The sequence below is a fragment of the Morone saxatilis genome, unplaced genomic scaffold (assembly GCF_004916995.1).
Source record: "Morone saxatilis isolate NCDOM2014 unplaced genomic scaffold, NCSU_SB_2.0 Contig3, whole genome shotgun sequence".
NCBI lineage: Eukaryota > Metazoa > Chordata > Actinopteri > Moronidae > Morone > Morone saxatilis.
This window is the reverse complement of record NW_023339873.1, coordinates 16952856-16965343: the sequence shown is the minus strand read 5'-3', so window position 1 is coordinate 16965343 and position 12488 is coordinate 16952856. Positions and strand designations below refer to the sequence as shown.

The 12488-nt window shown below is 42.2% G+C and overlaps 3 protein-coding genes across 6 annotated transcripts; all 3 read right to left on the bottom strand.

Moving 5' to 3' along the window:
• Positions 1-22: 22 nt before the first annotated feature.
• On the bottom strand, positions 23-3316 carry hmgcl (3-hydroxy-3-methylglutaryl-CoA lyase). Its single transcript, XM_035674622.1, has 9 exons — positions 3184-3316; positions 2867-2950; positions 2529-2636; positions 2289-2384; positions 2011-2159; positions 1840-1903; positions 1526-1714; positions 1167-1292; positions 23-856 (listed from the first exon to the last, which is right to left on the bottom strand). The coding sequence occupies exons 1-9, from the start codon at positions 3277-3279 to the stop codon at positions 755-757; spliced, it is 1014 nt and encodes a 337-aa protein (XP_035530515.1). The 5' UTR covers positions 3280-3316; the 3' UTR covers positions 23-754.
• Positions 3317-3979: 663 nt separating this feature from the next.
• On the bottom strand, positions 3980-7787 carry zbtb8a (zinc finger and BTB domain containing 8A). Its single transcript, XM_035674616.1, has 4 exons — positions 7626-7787; positions 5490-6364; positions 5127-5296; positions 3980-4857 (listed from the first exon to the last, which is right to left on the bottom strand). The coding sequence occupies exons 1-4, from the start codon at positions 7688-7690 to the stop codon at positions 4540-4542; spliced, it is 1428 nt and encodes a 475-aa protein (XP_035530509.1). The 5' UTR covers positions 7691-7787; the 3' UTR covers positions 3980-4539.
• A 480-nt stretch (positions 7788-8267) lies between these two features.
• Positions 8268-12488, bottom strand: gale (UDP-galactose-4-epimerase). 4 transcript variants are annotated; one of them, XM_035674617.1, is made up of 11 exons: positions 12342-12488; positions 11426-11554; positions 11164-11279; positions 10423-10536; positions 9941-10117; positions 9741-9857; positions 9562-9628; positions 9322-9407; positions 9112-9189; positions 8755-8869; positions 8268-8647 (listed from the first exon to the last, which is right to left on the bottom strand). In XM_035674617.1, the coding sequence occupies exons 2-11, from the start codon at positions 11544-11546 to the stop codon at positions 8583-8585; spliced, it is 1056 nt and encodes a 351-aa protein (XP_035530510.1). In that variant the 5' UTR covers positions 11547-11554; positions 12342-12488; the 3' UTR covers positions 8268-8582. The 4 variants fall into 4 exon arrangements, with proteins under 4 accessions (XP_035530510.1, XP_035530511.1, XP_035530513.1 ...); XM_035674618.1 differs by having other exon boundaries at positions 9741-9854; XM_035674620.1 differs by having other exon boundaries at positions 11164-11276.

The following is a 12488-nucleotide window of genomic DNA, read 5'->3' as shown; positions in this document are numbered from 1 at the left end:
CAAAATAAATTTCAGTGACACATTTAATTTATGAAATAGTTTATTTTTAAACTCAAGCTTGTTGGATATGTACATGTTGAATTCGAGGACAGGAATTTAAAAATAAATACTTAATACATATTAAAGTAAAACTAGAAATCCTACATAATAAAATAAAAATCATTCTTAAAATCAGTGGTATAGAGCACATACATTTTTTCACAAGCCAGTACAATGCCCAAGTTCATAAAGACCGACAGTTTCCACAGATGCTCCCTATAGAGAGCATTCATTTGAAGACAATGATCACTGCATACAAAGAATGGTAGAAGTCTAAACAACACTCCTGTCCCTGTCCGACATCAACGGTGAGTTTATCCATCCCTAAGACATTTTTACTGGCTAACTTATTATTATAAACACAGTCGGTGCTTCACTTTGGCTTACCCACTGCCCGGAAAGCAATGTGAGCACACTATTAAAGAAACTGGTGAAGGCATGGCTTTTGATAGGTAGGATCTGTATGATTAGATTGACTTTACATAAGGCACCGTTCCAGCTACGCTATCATGTAGTGAATAGCTAATCACATTTTATTCTTAACAGAAGGAGGGGTCACTACCGTCCCGGTACCATGAGAATTGGTACAGGCACTTTAATATTTAAGTAATATTCTCACACAATCAAACTAAAATTAAAATGGGAAGAACTGGAAGTACAGAAGATGATGGGTCCAGGTTAGATCATTATGCTGCACTGTACACTGTAAAATGGTCTACAGTTTGCAGGTGGCCTGCGACACTTTAGAGTTGGTTTTTCTGTTGAGGGATCGACAGATGAAAGCTCCAGCATCCATCAGCTTCGAGAGGTCCACTCCCTGAGATGAGAAGGGAAAACCAAAGGGTCAAACTTGAGGGAGGTCCCATTGTAGACAATAATTATAACTGCTAAACTGAACTATGATACGGTCTGCAAAGCCTGGTGTAATAAATTCATGGAACAGCAGTTTTACTTTTTTATAATGAATTAACTCATAAAAATAGAAAGATCATTAGCCTGTTTTTTTCCTTCTTTTTTTTTTTTTACATAAGTAAACACAAACAAAAGAGCAGCCATTTTAATCTCTACTATGAAATAAATTAAAAGACAGGTAAGGCCAAAGAGAAACATAAGGAGCAACTTCTTACCGTCTGAATCCCAAGTCCATGCAGCATATAGACTACATCTTCAGTAGCAACATTCCCAGAAGCACCCTGGGCATAGGGACAGCCGCCCAGTCCAGCTACTGACGAGTCTACCACACTGATTCCCATCTGAAAAATAAAGGAAATCTTTACCTTGAAGCTACACTAACACTGTCCTGACAACAGACCACCTACATCAGGGATACCAAAAGTGGAGCCCACTAAGGTTCGATTTTCATTTATTTTGCATCCTATAACCATGATCACATAGTATGGAGCATAAACACAGTACACAGTAACAACAATTAATAATAAAAATACTAATATCAGATGGCATTAAAATAACCAGAACCAAGTCTGACCTGTAAGGCAACGAGGATGTTAGCCAGGGCCTGGCCGTAGGTATCGTGGCAGTGCACTGCCAGGGCATTCACTGGCACCTCTCTGCTCACCGCCTCCAGCATTTCAGACATACTACCTGGAGTCCCCACTCCGATAGTGTCGCCGAGGGAGATCTCATAGCAGCCCATTGAGTACAGACGCTTAGCCACCTGCAAAATAGAGACAATGCTTGAGCTGGTTTCATGAGTGTTAATGTTTTTGTATTTTTTGTCAAAGAAGGATTATAGATTCTCCCAGTTTACTTAATGTAAATATATATCAAGTGGGAACTCACATGTGCAACTTTTTCAGGTGCCACCTTGCCTTCATATGGACATCCAAGAACACATGACACATACCTGCGGTGACAAGAAACTGAAATAAAACTTGTGCAAAAACAAACAAACCCTATAATTCTAATGATTTATACGTTTGTTGACAGTCACGAGCAAGCCAGTACTCCTACCCTCTAACTGGAACACCAGCCTCTTTAGCGGCTTTCATAACCTCATCGAAGCGCTGTAAACTCTCATCCACTGAGCAGTTTATGTTCTTCTTACTGAACAGCTCAGACGCAGCACCAAATATGGCTACCTCTGAAGCTCCTGCCTTCACCTGTAGTAAGTAAAAGCAAGGAAAATGCATTTTCAGTCACACTTTTACAGCACTTACAGCATACTGGATGTACAATATGTCTATGTAGCTATTGGGAAAGTTTGTTGGAATATGATGCTTGGCACTCACAGCAGCCTGGAAACCCTTAAGGTTGGGGGTGAGGACTGGGTAAGAAACTCCAGGCTTCCTACTGATCCCCTTCATCACCTCCACCTGGTCTGCCATCTAACATTTGGACAAAAAAGATAGAAACCAATTAGTGCTGGAGAATAAAACCACTTTCAATCATATACACTGCAGTTTCTGTACCGCCCTCAGTGGGGTGTGTCAGCACTTAACATATGAATCTCTCCGGGTCTACAAACTCACCTGTGGAACCCATTTTGGAGATACAAAGCTGGTGGCCTCAATGACTGGCAGCCCCGACACTGACAACATGTCGATCAAATGAATTTTTGTCTCTGTGGGCACGATAGTCTGAGAGGAGAAGCAGCAAAGCAACAAGATGAGGAACACTTGGAAAAAAACAAAAAAGACAAAAGCATGACTGAGATGGTTTCACCTGGTTACGCAACACATGAGCTATGCACCTGCTCTGTCTCTCGCCGACGGTTAAAAACAGATAGATGTGAGCGGTGCTAACATTACACTAATATTTCATGAATGTAAAAGCTGCTGGGTAATTAAATGAACCACTTATCTGTTACCTTTTCATTCTGAAGGCCATCTCTGGGTCCAACCTCCACTATTTTCACCTTCTCTGGGAGAGCTTGGCCTGCTCTCACACCAGCCTACACACACAGACACACACACACACATTAAATACAGATGTGAAGAAGTTGTACTTGTTAATGTGAAATCAGAAATAGCCGACCTGTGAGGACTGATAATGTGTTAGTATCTAACTCAACCGTAGAGGATGCTAGCAGCTAACGTTAGTGAGCTGTCAAACACTGCTGTTCAGTCTGTTAGTTAAACATTCACAGAACAATCTGCTGGGAGATAAAAGCGTCATCGAACTCACTGCCTGGACCTTTGCTGTGGAGCTTAACGCCAGATACTGTTGACCCATTGCTGAACTTAAAGGGCTTCTGTTGACAAGCCTGATGACGGCCGCCATGTTGGTCCAGCCTCCGGTCTGACGTCACTTCTTCCTCCTCGTGAGGGAAGGAAAAAAGGTCTCGCGGGTTATAAAAGCGCCGCACGGGCGCCATCTATGGGCCGGAGATTTGAATTGAAAAGATCAATTTGGAATCCCTTTATTTAAAATATTATTGAAATTAAACTCCCATTATAATATAAGTAACATAATATATATACCCAGTATATATATACCTGACAAAACTGGCTTCACTACTGTTGATTTCATTTGTATTCATTAGAAATGAACCTGTACACTCAGCCATCTCTTTTACAAAATTTTGGACAAATTGCCATTTTCATGAGTACAAATACAATTTATAGCTGTCTTTTAAGATGCCATACAATGCAAAGATGCCACAATATATTTTATTGCTATTTTTTACATTTTTATCCGTTTTTTTTTTATTCATAAAATTCTAAAAGAATACCAATGTTACTGTTTTCCTACAAGGCGTTACATATTTGATAAACTCTCTAAAACTACATAGAAACAAAGAGTATATACACAATTAAATGTTATAGTAGAATTTTGAAAACAGAATCTGCCTTTATTTTATTGTATTTTATTACTTTCTCCTTTGTAATAATTGATTGTACTTTTAATCTACACAGAAAAAGAGACACAGGGGGAAAGACAGACACTGGAATGTATAAAAATATCTTTAATGTGTCAAAAAGTAAAAAAGAAATAATAATAAATTATAATTGGCTTTATATCATAGTGCATATCATAATCAAACATAATCATAAAAAGCACTGCACCTGTGAGACATTGGAAAAAGAAAAGTCTGCTCTTGACTTTACCTACAGGGAGTAGGGAAATAGACTCATTATTCTGTCTTTGTCACTTTGTTTTGCTCAAATGCCAACTTTTATCAAAGCAGAGAGTCCCAAAAAGCAGCAAAGCTGTTCTTCCATGCATATGAAAAAAACATTTGAAAGATTTATCATATAACTATAATTGAAACAAAGGAAACACTGAATATGCATGCTTTGGATACTGCATATCTTTATGAAGCTTAACAAAAAGCATTCCATTTTATCACAAAGGTCAACAATCTCATTGAAAGTAAAGATGCATTTAACTAATAGACAACTAATATATCATTAATGTGTGTATTTACATGAGTGGATCACATATTTTATGCATAAATTCTCTTGCATGGCTTTAGCACACATACACGCACACACACACACACACACACACACACACACACACACACACTTTGGTTCCATTTCACTGCAGCTCCTCGTCACTGTCGTCCACTTGTTGGATGATGAGGTCGGCCCCCGAGTCTTCTGCCAGGTCGTCGTCATCGGTTACCATCCAGCTCCTCTTGGTGTCCCCCTCCTCCTCCCCGTCTACCCCCAATAACAGGGCCGGCTCCTCATTGGTCCCCTCTAGACTGTCTATGGGGATGTCGTCACAACCTACTTCCTGGATGCACGCAGTGCACATGCGGTAGCGTCGTGTGCCCTCACACACCACATGTCCAGTGTCCTCCGTCACCTGACACTTACACTTCCTGCACACCAGCTTTCTGGCTTGATGGATCTATGGAGAAACAAAAAACAAAAAAATTACATTCAAAATCATAATGTTAAGAGCAGGTTATGTTATTGTTTAGCTGTATAGGTATGAGTAGGCAGTTGTGAACACTGATACGCATAAGAAAACAATGCATCTTTTTTTTTTCAACCCTATAGTGCAGCTTGGAGTGTAAGCTTTATCACTATTTCTCGGTTTCTGAAGGTGTTAAACCAATAATGAATGACGAATTGATGTAAGTTTAGGCTTCACCTCCTGAATGTAAATAAACCTACCGTCTCAAAATGGCTACGAAGATGCTCCAGGCGAGTGAAGCGTTTATTGCAGGCCTGACACGGGTACGGCCTCTCCCCAGTGTGACAGCGCAAGTGACGCTTCAGGTCTGCCTTCCTCTTCACCGTGTGCGTACAAAAGGGGCATTTGAAGCGCATGATAGGGTTGGAGTCTGCAAAGAGGAAGAGAAACTGTTCAGAGATTCAGCATTTCTGTTTATTCCCTTGATAGCAGTATTTCTTGCTTTTTTTGAGGGTTACACTCATGCCAGTCTGCTCATGATTAAGTACGTTATTCCTTTTCTCACTTCTCTAAAGGTAAAAGTACTATTGATTTTCCATTTTCTCACATACAGTCCAACTCACCTTTATTAAAGTGTCCAATAACTCCCACAATAGGTGGTAGAGTAGCATACAATTCCTCTGCCTTTTCAGCCTTTTGTGTTCTCGCCTCCTGGATGTCCAAGTCTTCGTGCTGGTTGGAGCGGGTGCTGTTGGGTGCTCTTCTCTTGGTTCCCCCTTTACCTCGTCGGCGCTCTGATCCAGGCAAGGTGTACAGAGGGTCCTGAGGGTCCTGCAGGTCCTCTGCCTCTGTGTTGAGCTCATTCACAGGACTGCTTGGATTAGTCTTCAGGGCTGAGGCCGATGCCTCCTGGTCTGAGTCCTTCCCCATGAACCCGGTCTGGGATCTGGAGTTGTCCCGGGTCCAGAGCGCCGGTGGTGGGCTGACAGAACTGGGGCCTTGCTGCTGCTGCTCTGAGGTCTCTTCCCCTGCTCCGCTGGTGAAACTGCAGGTCTCAGACAAGCTGAGGCAGCGCTCACTGTCTTCATCTTTCACACTGATGTCCAAGGAGGATTTAATGAAGTTCTTGCAGTAGTTGATGACATTGTTCATCTGCAAGTAGCTGGCTGCAGACATCACCTCAATCACATTGTGACTGGAGAGGTCCAGCTGGCCGGAGTAGATGAAGTCAAGGATAACAGTGAAGGTCTCTGGGCTAAAGACGTCAAAGGTGGCGTGGACAGAGTCAGACAGCCCGTCGGGCCCCTGGGACAGCAGCATACGGAAGTAGCCGCTGCTGGCGAACAAGACGTTGCGGTGGGCCCTGAAAAGCTGGCCCTCCACCAGCACGCTGCAGTCACAGAAAAGCTCCTGCCGGCGCTGCTGGTTGAGCTGCTTCAGCAGGTTGCTTTGGTGAGCCACTGTGATGTCAGCGGTGTTGAACCACCTCTGAGGCTGCCTGCAGGAGACAACGCGACAGAAATCACTCTGGCTGTGTATGCAGCATAGTAAAATAAACAAATCATAGAGGCCTTGCAGAGACAAGTGGACACTCATTACTGAGAAACTTCTTTAATCGTGATCCTGAAATAACAATCTATAATATGAGCCTAAATGCAAACGTAATGTATGATATGGATTCTACATATTAAAGAAGGAAACATGGAGAGTGATTCATGTGACATCTTTATGATAGTCAGCTAACCTTAATAAATGGTTATGCTACAGACGCCAAATATTAACTGCAGGTCACATAACCCACACAGCAGTGACACCCCATCGATGTAGCTGTCAATTATCTCCCTGTCTTTGTTGCTGTACTGGATCAGTTCCAGCTCCGCCGACAGCCCGCCCACCCGGACTTCATTCCGCACTGTGATTGGCTACAGGAGCCTTCAATCAAAATCCTCTTCTAATGGGCTACACCCGACTCCAGTCAGAGAGCATCGGGTGACAAAAACCCTGTAATCATCCTTGAGGGAAGCTAAAGCGCGCATGAAATCTCTGATGTTGCAGACACACCAAGACTGTAGAGGAAATATAACACTATACCCGGACATCCAAATAGGGGAAAGAATTGCCGCAACCTCATTTGAAGAATAGTTCTCCTTCCTCTATATAGTAGCCTATATAGCCATTCCCATGTACTGAATTACACGCATTCATTTTTAATTATGAGATACTTGCTGACAGGCTCCACAGCGCCCGATAACCCACGGTGCAACGCCCGCCCGCAAGACTATAGTGCTCCTCATGTCACATGAAACCCAGTCTAATATCTTACCCGAGCTATTCTCCGTTATTTCAGACATCAGTCGACCTACAAAAACGACGTGAAGAGTGCTGCAGTCCTGCGAGAGGAAAGCGGGCAGCGGCGCACCAGAGCAGCCCAGTCTGTCCTGGAGCGACGCCCACTTCAGGCTCCAGCCAGCACACAATAGAAAAATAGACACAAACCTCCAGCGACTGAGCACGTTGCGAGCTTCAGAAATAAATATATTCACATAGTGTATCACGCCGGGGATAAGACGCGCTAAATACACCCGTTTTCATCCTCAAGACCACCCCCACTTCCCGCCGGAGGTCCGGAGCGCAAACGAGCAGCGGGGAGGATTTGCCTGCTGCCCAAACCCAGCGACTCTTTCCCAGGCGTGAGGTGTCGGCAGGACCCGCTTACGCCCCACGCCGTGATACCCCTCAGAAAATCCATCGATACTCACTGGTGACTTGATTCACCCGGCGCCCGATAGAGTCTACTCGCCCCCAGGTCCGCCACCATATCCATTTTTAATTTATTTAGCCTTTTTTTTTTTGTCTTTGCTCTTTTTTTTTCTCGTCCAGGGTCCACAGTCAGGCACTTCCTGCTCAGCCCTAAAGACCGAAACCCGGTTAGAGCGACTGGAGCACTGTGCTGACGTGGGTGTTTATTAACTGGGTGCCCGAGGGTTCAAGGAGCCATTTAAAGCCCTAGTGCCCCGTTTAAATGTACTGTATGCACAGAATATTAATACTGGACATTGAATACCCCAGCCTTGTGAAACTGAGCAATATTTGTCTAATAATTCTGTAGGGATTTATACTCAAACACACTGATATCACACTGGTAGGTTTCTTTGATCTGCCTTGGCATCATTTCAGTTATGTTCTTGTATTGCTCAATAGTGACTTTACAGCAACCTCATCATATTTACAGGTCAGTGTATGTTTTACTAGAACTATTCTCATGTGTTAGTCTGAATCATCTAATCTCATAATGTAGTCCACATTGTAGCAGTCAATCCCCTTGAATTAATAAACTCATTTCACAATCATTTGAAACAGCCCAGTTTCATAATGGAGTGGAAATGAAGGCTCCAGTTTCCTCAGTAAGAAAATTAATTTATTCTTTCATTGTTATGGCTCACAGATCAATACATTAATAGAGAAAATATCCATTGTTTATCTGAAATGACAACACACAGAGACCAGAAAGACACTCTTCTATGTAAACAGTAATTAGAGAATAAGCTTTAACTATTAGTATAGAACAAATAGAAAATCAAACATGACAAGACATAAAGCATTCAGCTCCTCTTGAGGTCTCATCCTGTGTTTATGTGATATGCAAAAAGGAGGAAGTTGATGGTTTGCTTTGGCCCGGTGATTTAGAAGAGGAACAACAAACAGCTGGGGTTGCATCAAGAGGCTGTGCCGTTGGAAAATCCGGTGGGGTTCATGGACTGCCAACGCCACAGATCCTCACCTACACGGGTACAAAAAACATAAACATAAAAAATCATTTCACACACACAAAAAAAATAAATACATGATGATGTTGGACAATGAATTTTGCAGGGTCGATGTCCTTACACATTCTTTCCAGATCAAATTCAGCCTTCCAGGCCAGCTCGTTCTCAGCTAGACGAGGGTCAGCGTAGCATGACGCTATGTCTCCTCCTCTACGTGGACCGATTTTGTATGAGATCTATGGAGAGGACAAAAAAGGAAAAAAAATTAATGAACAAAAAGGAAGGTGGTTTAACCTGAGGGAACTTCAGTGGATCGGAGACAGTCAATGTCAGATTGGCCGTTCTTAAACTCTCAGCATAACGTAATGTAGTGTGGTTACTGCTCCAAGTCACTTCAGTTGCTCTCACAGGACACTATACAATCGCCAACCCTGAAGACAATTTACTTTGGAGAGAAAAGAACTCTTCTGTCACTCACCTCTTTCCCTGATGCCTTCTCCATGGCTTTCACCATCTGCAGCACAGAGTAGCCTGTCCCTGTTCCTAGGTTGTAAACCTACAGACACAATAATGCACACATGCCCATGCTCTTATAAACACTTCAATCATGTCAACACACAATGAACCAGAAAATGACTGAAAATGTGTTTTAAAGTGCTTTTGTTTTTTCTTCTTCTCTTAAATGCACCTTGCACCCGCAGTCTTCCTTCAGCTTCTTCAGAGCAGCTATGTGTCCTTTTGCCAGATCTACAACGTGGATATAATCTCGCACACCTAGCAACAGAAAGAAAACATTGTTTATATGATTCTGAACATGAGTAAGAGGTGTGAAATGACGGTTTACTCATTATTAATAGACTTCTGCCCAAAATAATATTTCAAACTATAATTCAATCTGTGTACCACAGCAAAAGATCTTCTTCATTACCTGTCCCATCAAGTGTGTCGTAGTCATTCCCAAACACATTGAGGCACTTTCTTCTCCCAATGGCAACCTGTGAGGGAGAAAAATCAACGCAACAATGTCAAATCCTCTGATAGCGGCAACTACATGAATTTGCATTGCATGCTCAGATCAGCCCTGTATTTGGCAGACAGTTCATGTACCTGGGCTACATATGGCAGCAGGTTGTTGGGGATACCCTGAGGGTCCTCTCCTATCACACCAGAGGAATGGGCTCCAATCGGGTTGAAATACCGCAACAGCACTGCATTCCAGTCCTGCTGACACACAGGCAATAATGAGACACACCATGTATATGCGTGTGTGTACACCTGTGAATGTCGTTCCACCTCCTCATCAGTACCTTCTCAGCTTTACAGTGGTCCTTGATCATCTCCTCGATAAAGTACTTGGTCTTGCCGTAGGGGTTGGTGCAGCCACCCACGGGGTGCTGCTCGTCGATGGGAAGGTGCTGCGGGTCTCCGTATACTGTAGCTGAGCTGCTGAAGACCAGATTGTGCACCCTGTGAGCCTGCATCACCTGGGATGCATGCAGATGCAAACAAACACGGCACACGCATACAGTCAGCGGCTGGTGAGATAGCAGTCTAAAGCGTGCACACACACACGCACACACACACAGGAGTAAGCATAAACGCCCAGGTTGGCGGACACGGCGAACTCCACAAACGAGTTATCATGCAGTGTTAGAATAAGCCAACTCAGTAACAAATGAACACACACTGCCATGCAAATAATGATCAGTTCAGAGGGATGACTGAAAGGAAGTGCAGATTTAGTAGAGGAAAGACGCTGTCAGATCAGATGACAAAAATTTAAACTGACCTCAAGCAGGTTCATGGAGGCAGTGAGGTTGACTCTGTAGTAGCGTAACGGCTGCTCCACTGACTCCCCAACAGCCTTGAGACCAGCAAAGTGCATCACCGCACTGAAAGAATGCTGCAACACAGACAGACAGATATACAGTCACATGTGATGGTGTGACCAATGTGAAAGGACTTTCTATAACTAATATGCACATACAGTATAATAGTGTTATGTCACACTACATACTTCCAATGCTATCTGAGAATGTATGGTGGCCAAAAGGGACATTCTTTGATAAAATAAACACAGTTTGTAAAAACTAAGCATGGAATTATGTTATTGACACAAAAATGACTACTGTATTACTATATTTATCAGGTTTCCCCCAAAGACAACGACTACCAGCATTTATTCAATTATGTTAATTTTAGAGCTGATTTATGAAGAAAAAACGTTTTGGAGTTTAACTGAATTTACGTTTTATTTTTACATATAGAGAAATCGGATTTTGTGCTGCAACAAACAATAACAATCTATAAAATATCAGAAAACTGTGAAGAAATTAGTTTGCTATTAGTAATGTCAAAGAAAAGCATCAATTACACTGAGAACAGCAATTTGTGTTTGAAAAATGTGTTATTTGCTTATCAAAATGGTTCTAAATGTTTTTACATCCATCGACTAAGCAGTTAATTGACTTTAACTGTTACAGCTCTGATAGATATAATAATAAAAAATCAACTTTATTAAGTTTCTGACCTTTTTGAATAGTTTTTCCAAGCCAGGTTGGTCCAAAAGATCAAGTTCATGAAACTCAATGCTGGTGTTCAGGAGCTTCTCTATCCTATGTATGCTCTCTGGCACATCCCCTTCTCCTCCATTCACAACCGGAGGTAGCACACACACACACACACACACACACACACACATTAATACCAGACATGAGTATATACTAAACAAACATACTTGCAACAGGCACATTTATGATGACGTACAAAGTTACTCAGCTTTGGGAGCTTACCTCTTACAGCGTTACTGAAGTTATCTATTACAACTGGCTGGTAACCTGCTTCAATGAGCTCCACCACACAGTGACTCCCAATGTAGCCAGCTCCACCTGTGACCAGCACCTTCTCTGCCATTCTCGGACCTGTCAAATATAACATACAGTCTGGTACATACAATCAACCCTCTATTCAAAATCTGGTTATAGTTCTTTTATTGATTGCAGCAGAAGCAGAATGACTCAGAGGCCATACACGAAACAGGATATCCTTTTGTGTGAGCCTCTTTAAGCACACCTCTATGGTTTTGTTAGGTGAACTGACAGATATGTGACCTGCCCCTATTATCCAACGTCAGCAGGCTCAAGCCATAACCTGTCTAACCACATAAATCAAAAAAGTGCCCACAATATAAAATGTCAGGAACTACTTTTCATTGTCAGCTATTGTTATCTTTTGAGACAGCATACGTCACTCTGAATAAGCTGGAACTTACTTGTACATTGCATAATAAAAGTTTTATTATTCAATTCCACTCAAAATTGTATTTATATTTCCAAGGACACAGCACAGACCACTGTTTAATTCTGCATCTGAGTTTTCTTTAGCATACACTGGTGTAGATGTCACTGCATGCCTAATCCAGACTACATCCTTAACACTCCTCTAATTTCCCCCATTATATTCACTCTGTGCCTGGGCATTTCAGATATACAATAAAAATACATTGATTTTGATTTTTGTCTGTGTGTAACTTTAGGCGATCAGAAATCCCACAGAATTGTATTTTTAAATATCATATCATCTTTGCCACTTCCACTGAAGACTCAACCAAAGTCTAACCCATTGAGGAAGGGTACAACTTCTGTGACAAACTGTGAAAAGGAGACAACAACGTATTGAATGATTGAGGGTGTCAGTGAAAAGACTTACTCAATTTCCCGATAAGACTGTAAATTGTCGTTCGTGACAGAGTCTCTTTGTAAATCTGGTCAGGAGGAGCAGGTAAAGCGTGTGTGAAGGTTTATCTGTTCATTTAGTAAAGTTTCCCCTGTCTCCTTTAGACATGTCTTTACTTCC

Bases quoted from the DNA above. Each gene is read 5' to 3' on its own strand.
- hmgcl (XM_035674622.1), bottom strand. From the start codon at position 3,279: ATGGCGGCCGTCATCAGGCTTGTCAACAGAAGCCCTTTAAGTTCAGCA. The intron at 2,951-3,183 runs GTGAGTTCGATG...CTGTGTGTGTAG, and splicing joins CCACAGCAAAGGTCCAGGCA to GCTGGTGTGAGAGCAGGCCA. The intron at 1,715-1,839 runs GTGAGTTCCCAC...TCTATTTTGCAG, and splicing joins CACCTGAAAAAGTTGCACAT to GTGGCTAAGCGTCTGTACTC.
- zbtb8a (XM_035674616.1), bottom strand. From the start codon at position 7,690: ATGGATATGGTGGCGGACCTGGGGGCGAGTAGACTCTATCGGGCGCCG. The intron at 5,297-5,489 runs GTGAGTTGGACT...TCCTCTTTGCAG, and splicing joins TATTGGACACTTTAATAAAG to ACTCCAACCCTATCATGCGC. The intron at 4,858-5,126 runs GTAGGTTTATTT...GTTTCTCCATAG, and splicing joins TTCGTAGCCATTTTGAGACG to ATCCATCAAGCCAGAAAGCT.
- gale (XM_035674617.1), bottom strand. From the start codon at position 11,546: ATGGCAGAGAAGGTGCTGGTCACAGGTGGAGCTGGCTACATTGGGAGT. The intron at 11,280-11,425 runs GTAAGCTCCCAA...TTGTGAATGGAG, and splicing joins CTTCAGTAACGCTGTAAGAG to GAGAAGGGGATGTGCCAGAG. The intron at 8,648-8,754 runs GTAAGGACATCG...GTACCCGTGTAG, and splicing joins ATTTGATCTGGAAAGAATGT to GTGAGGATCTGTGGCGTTGG.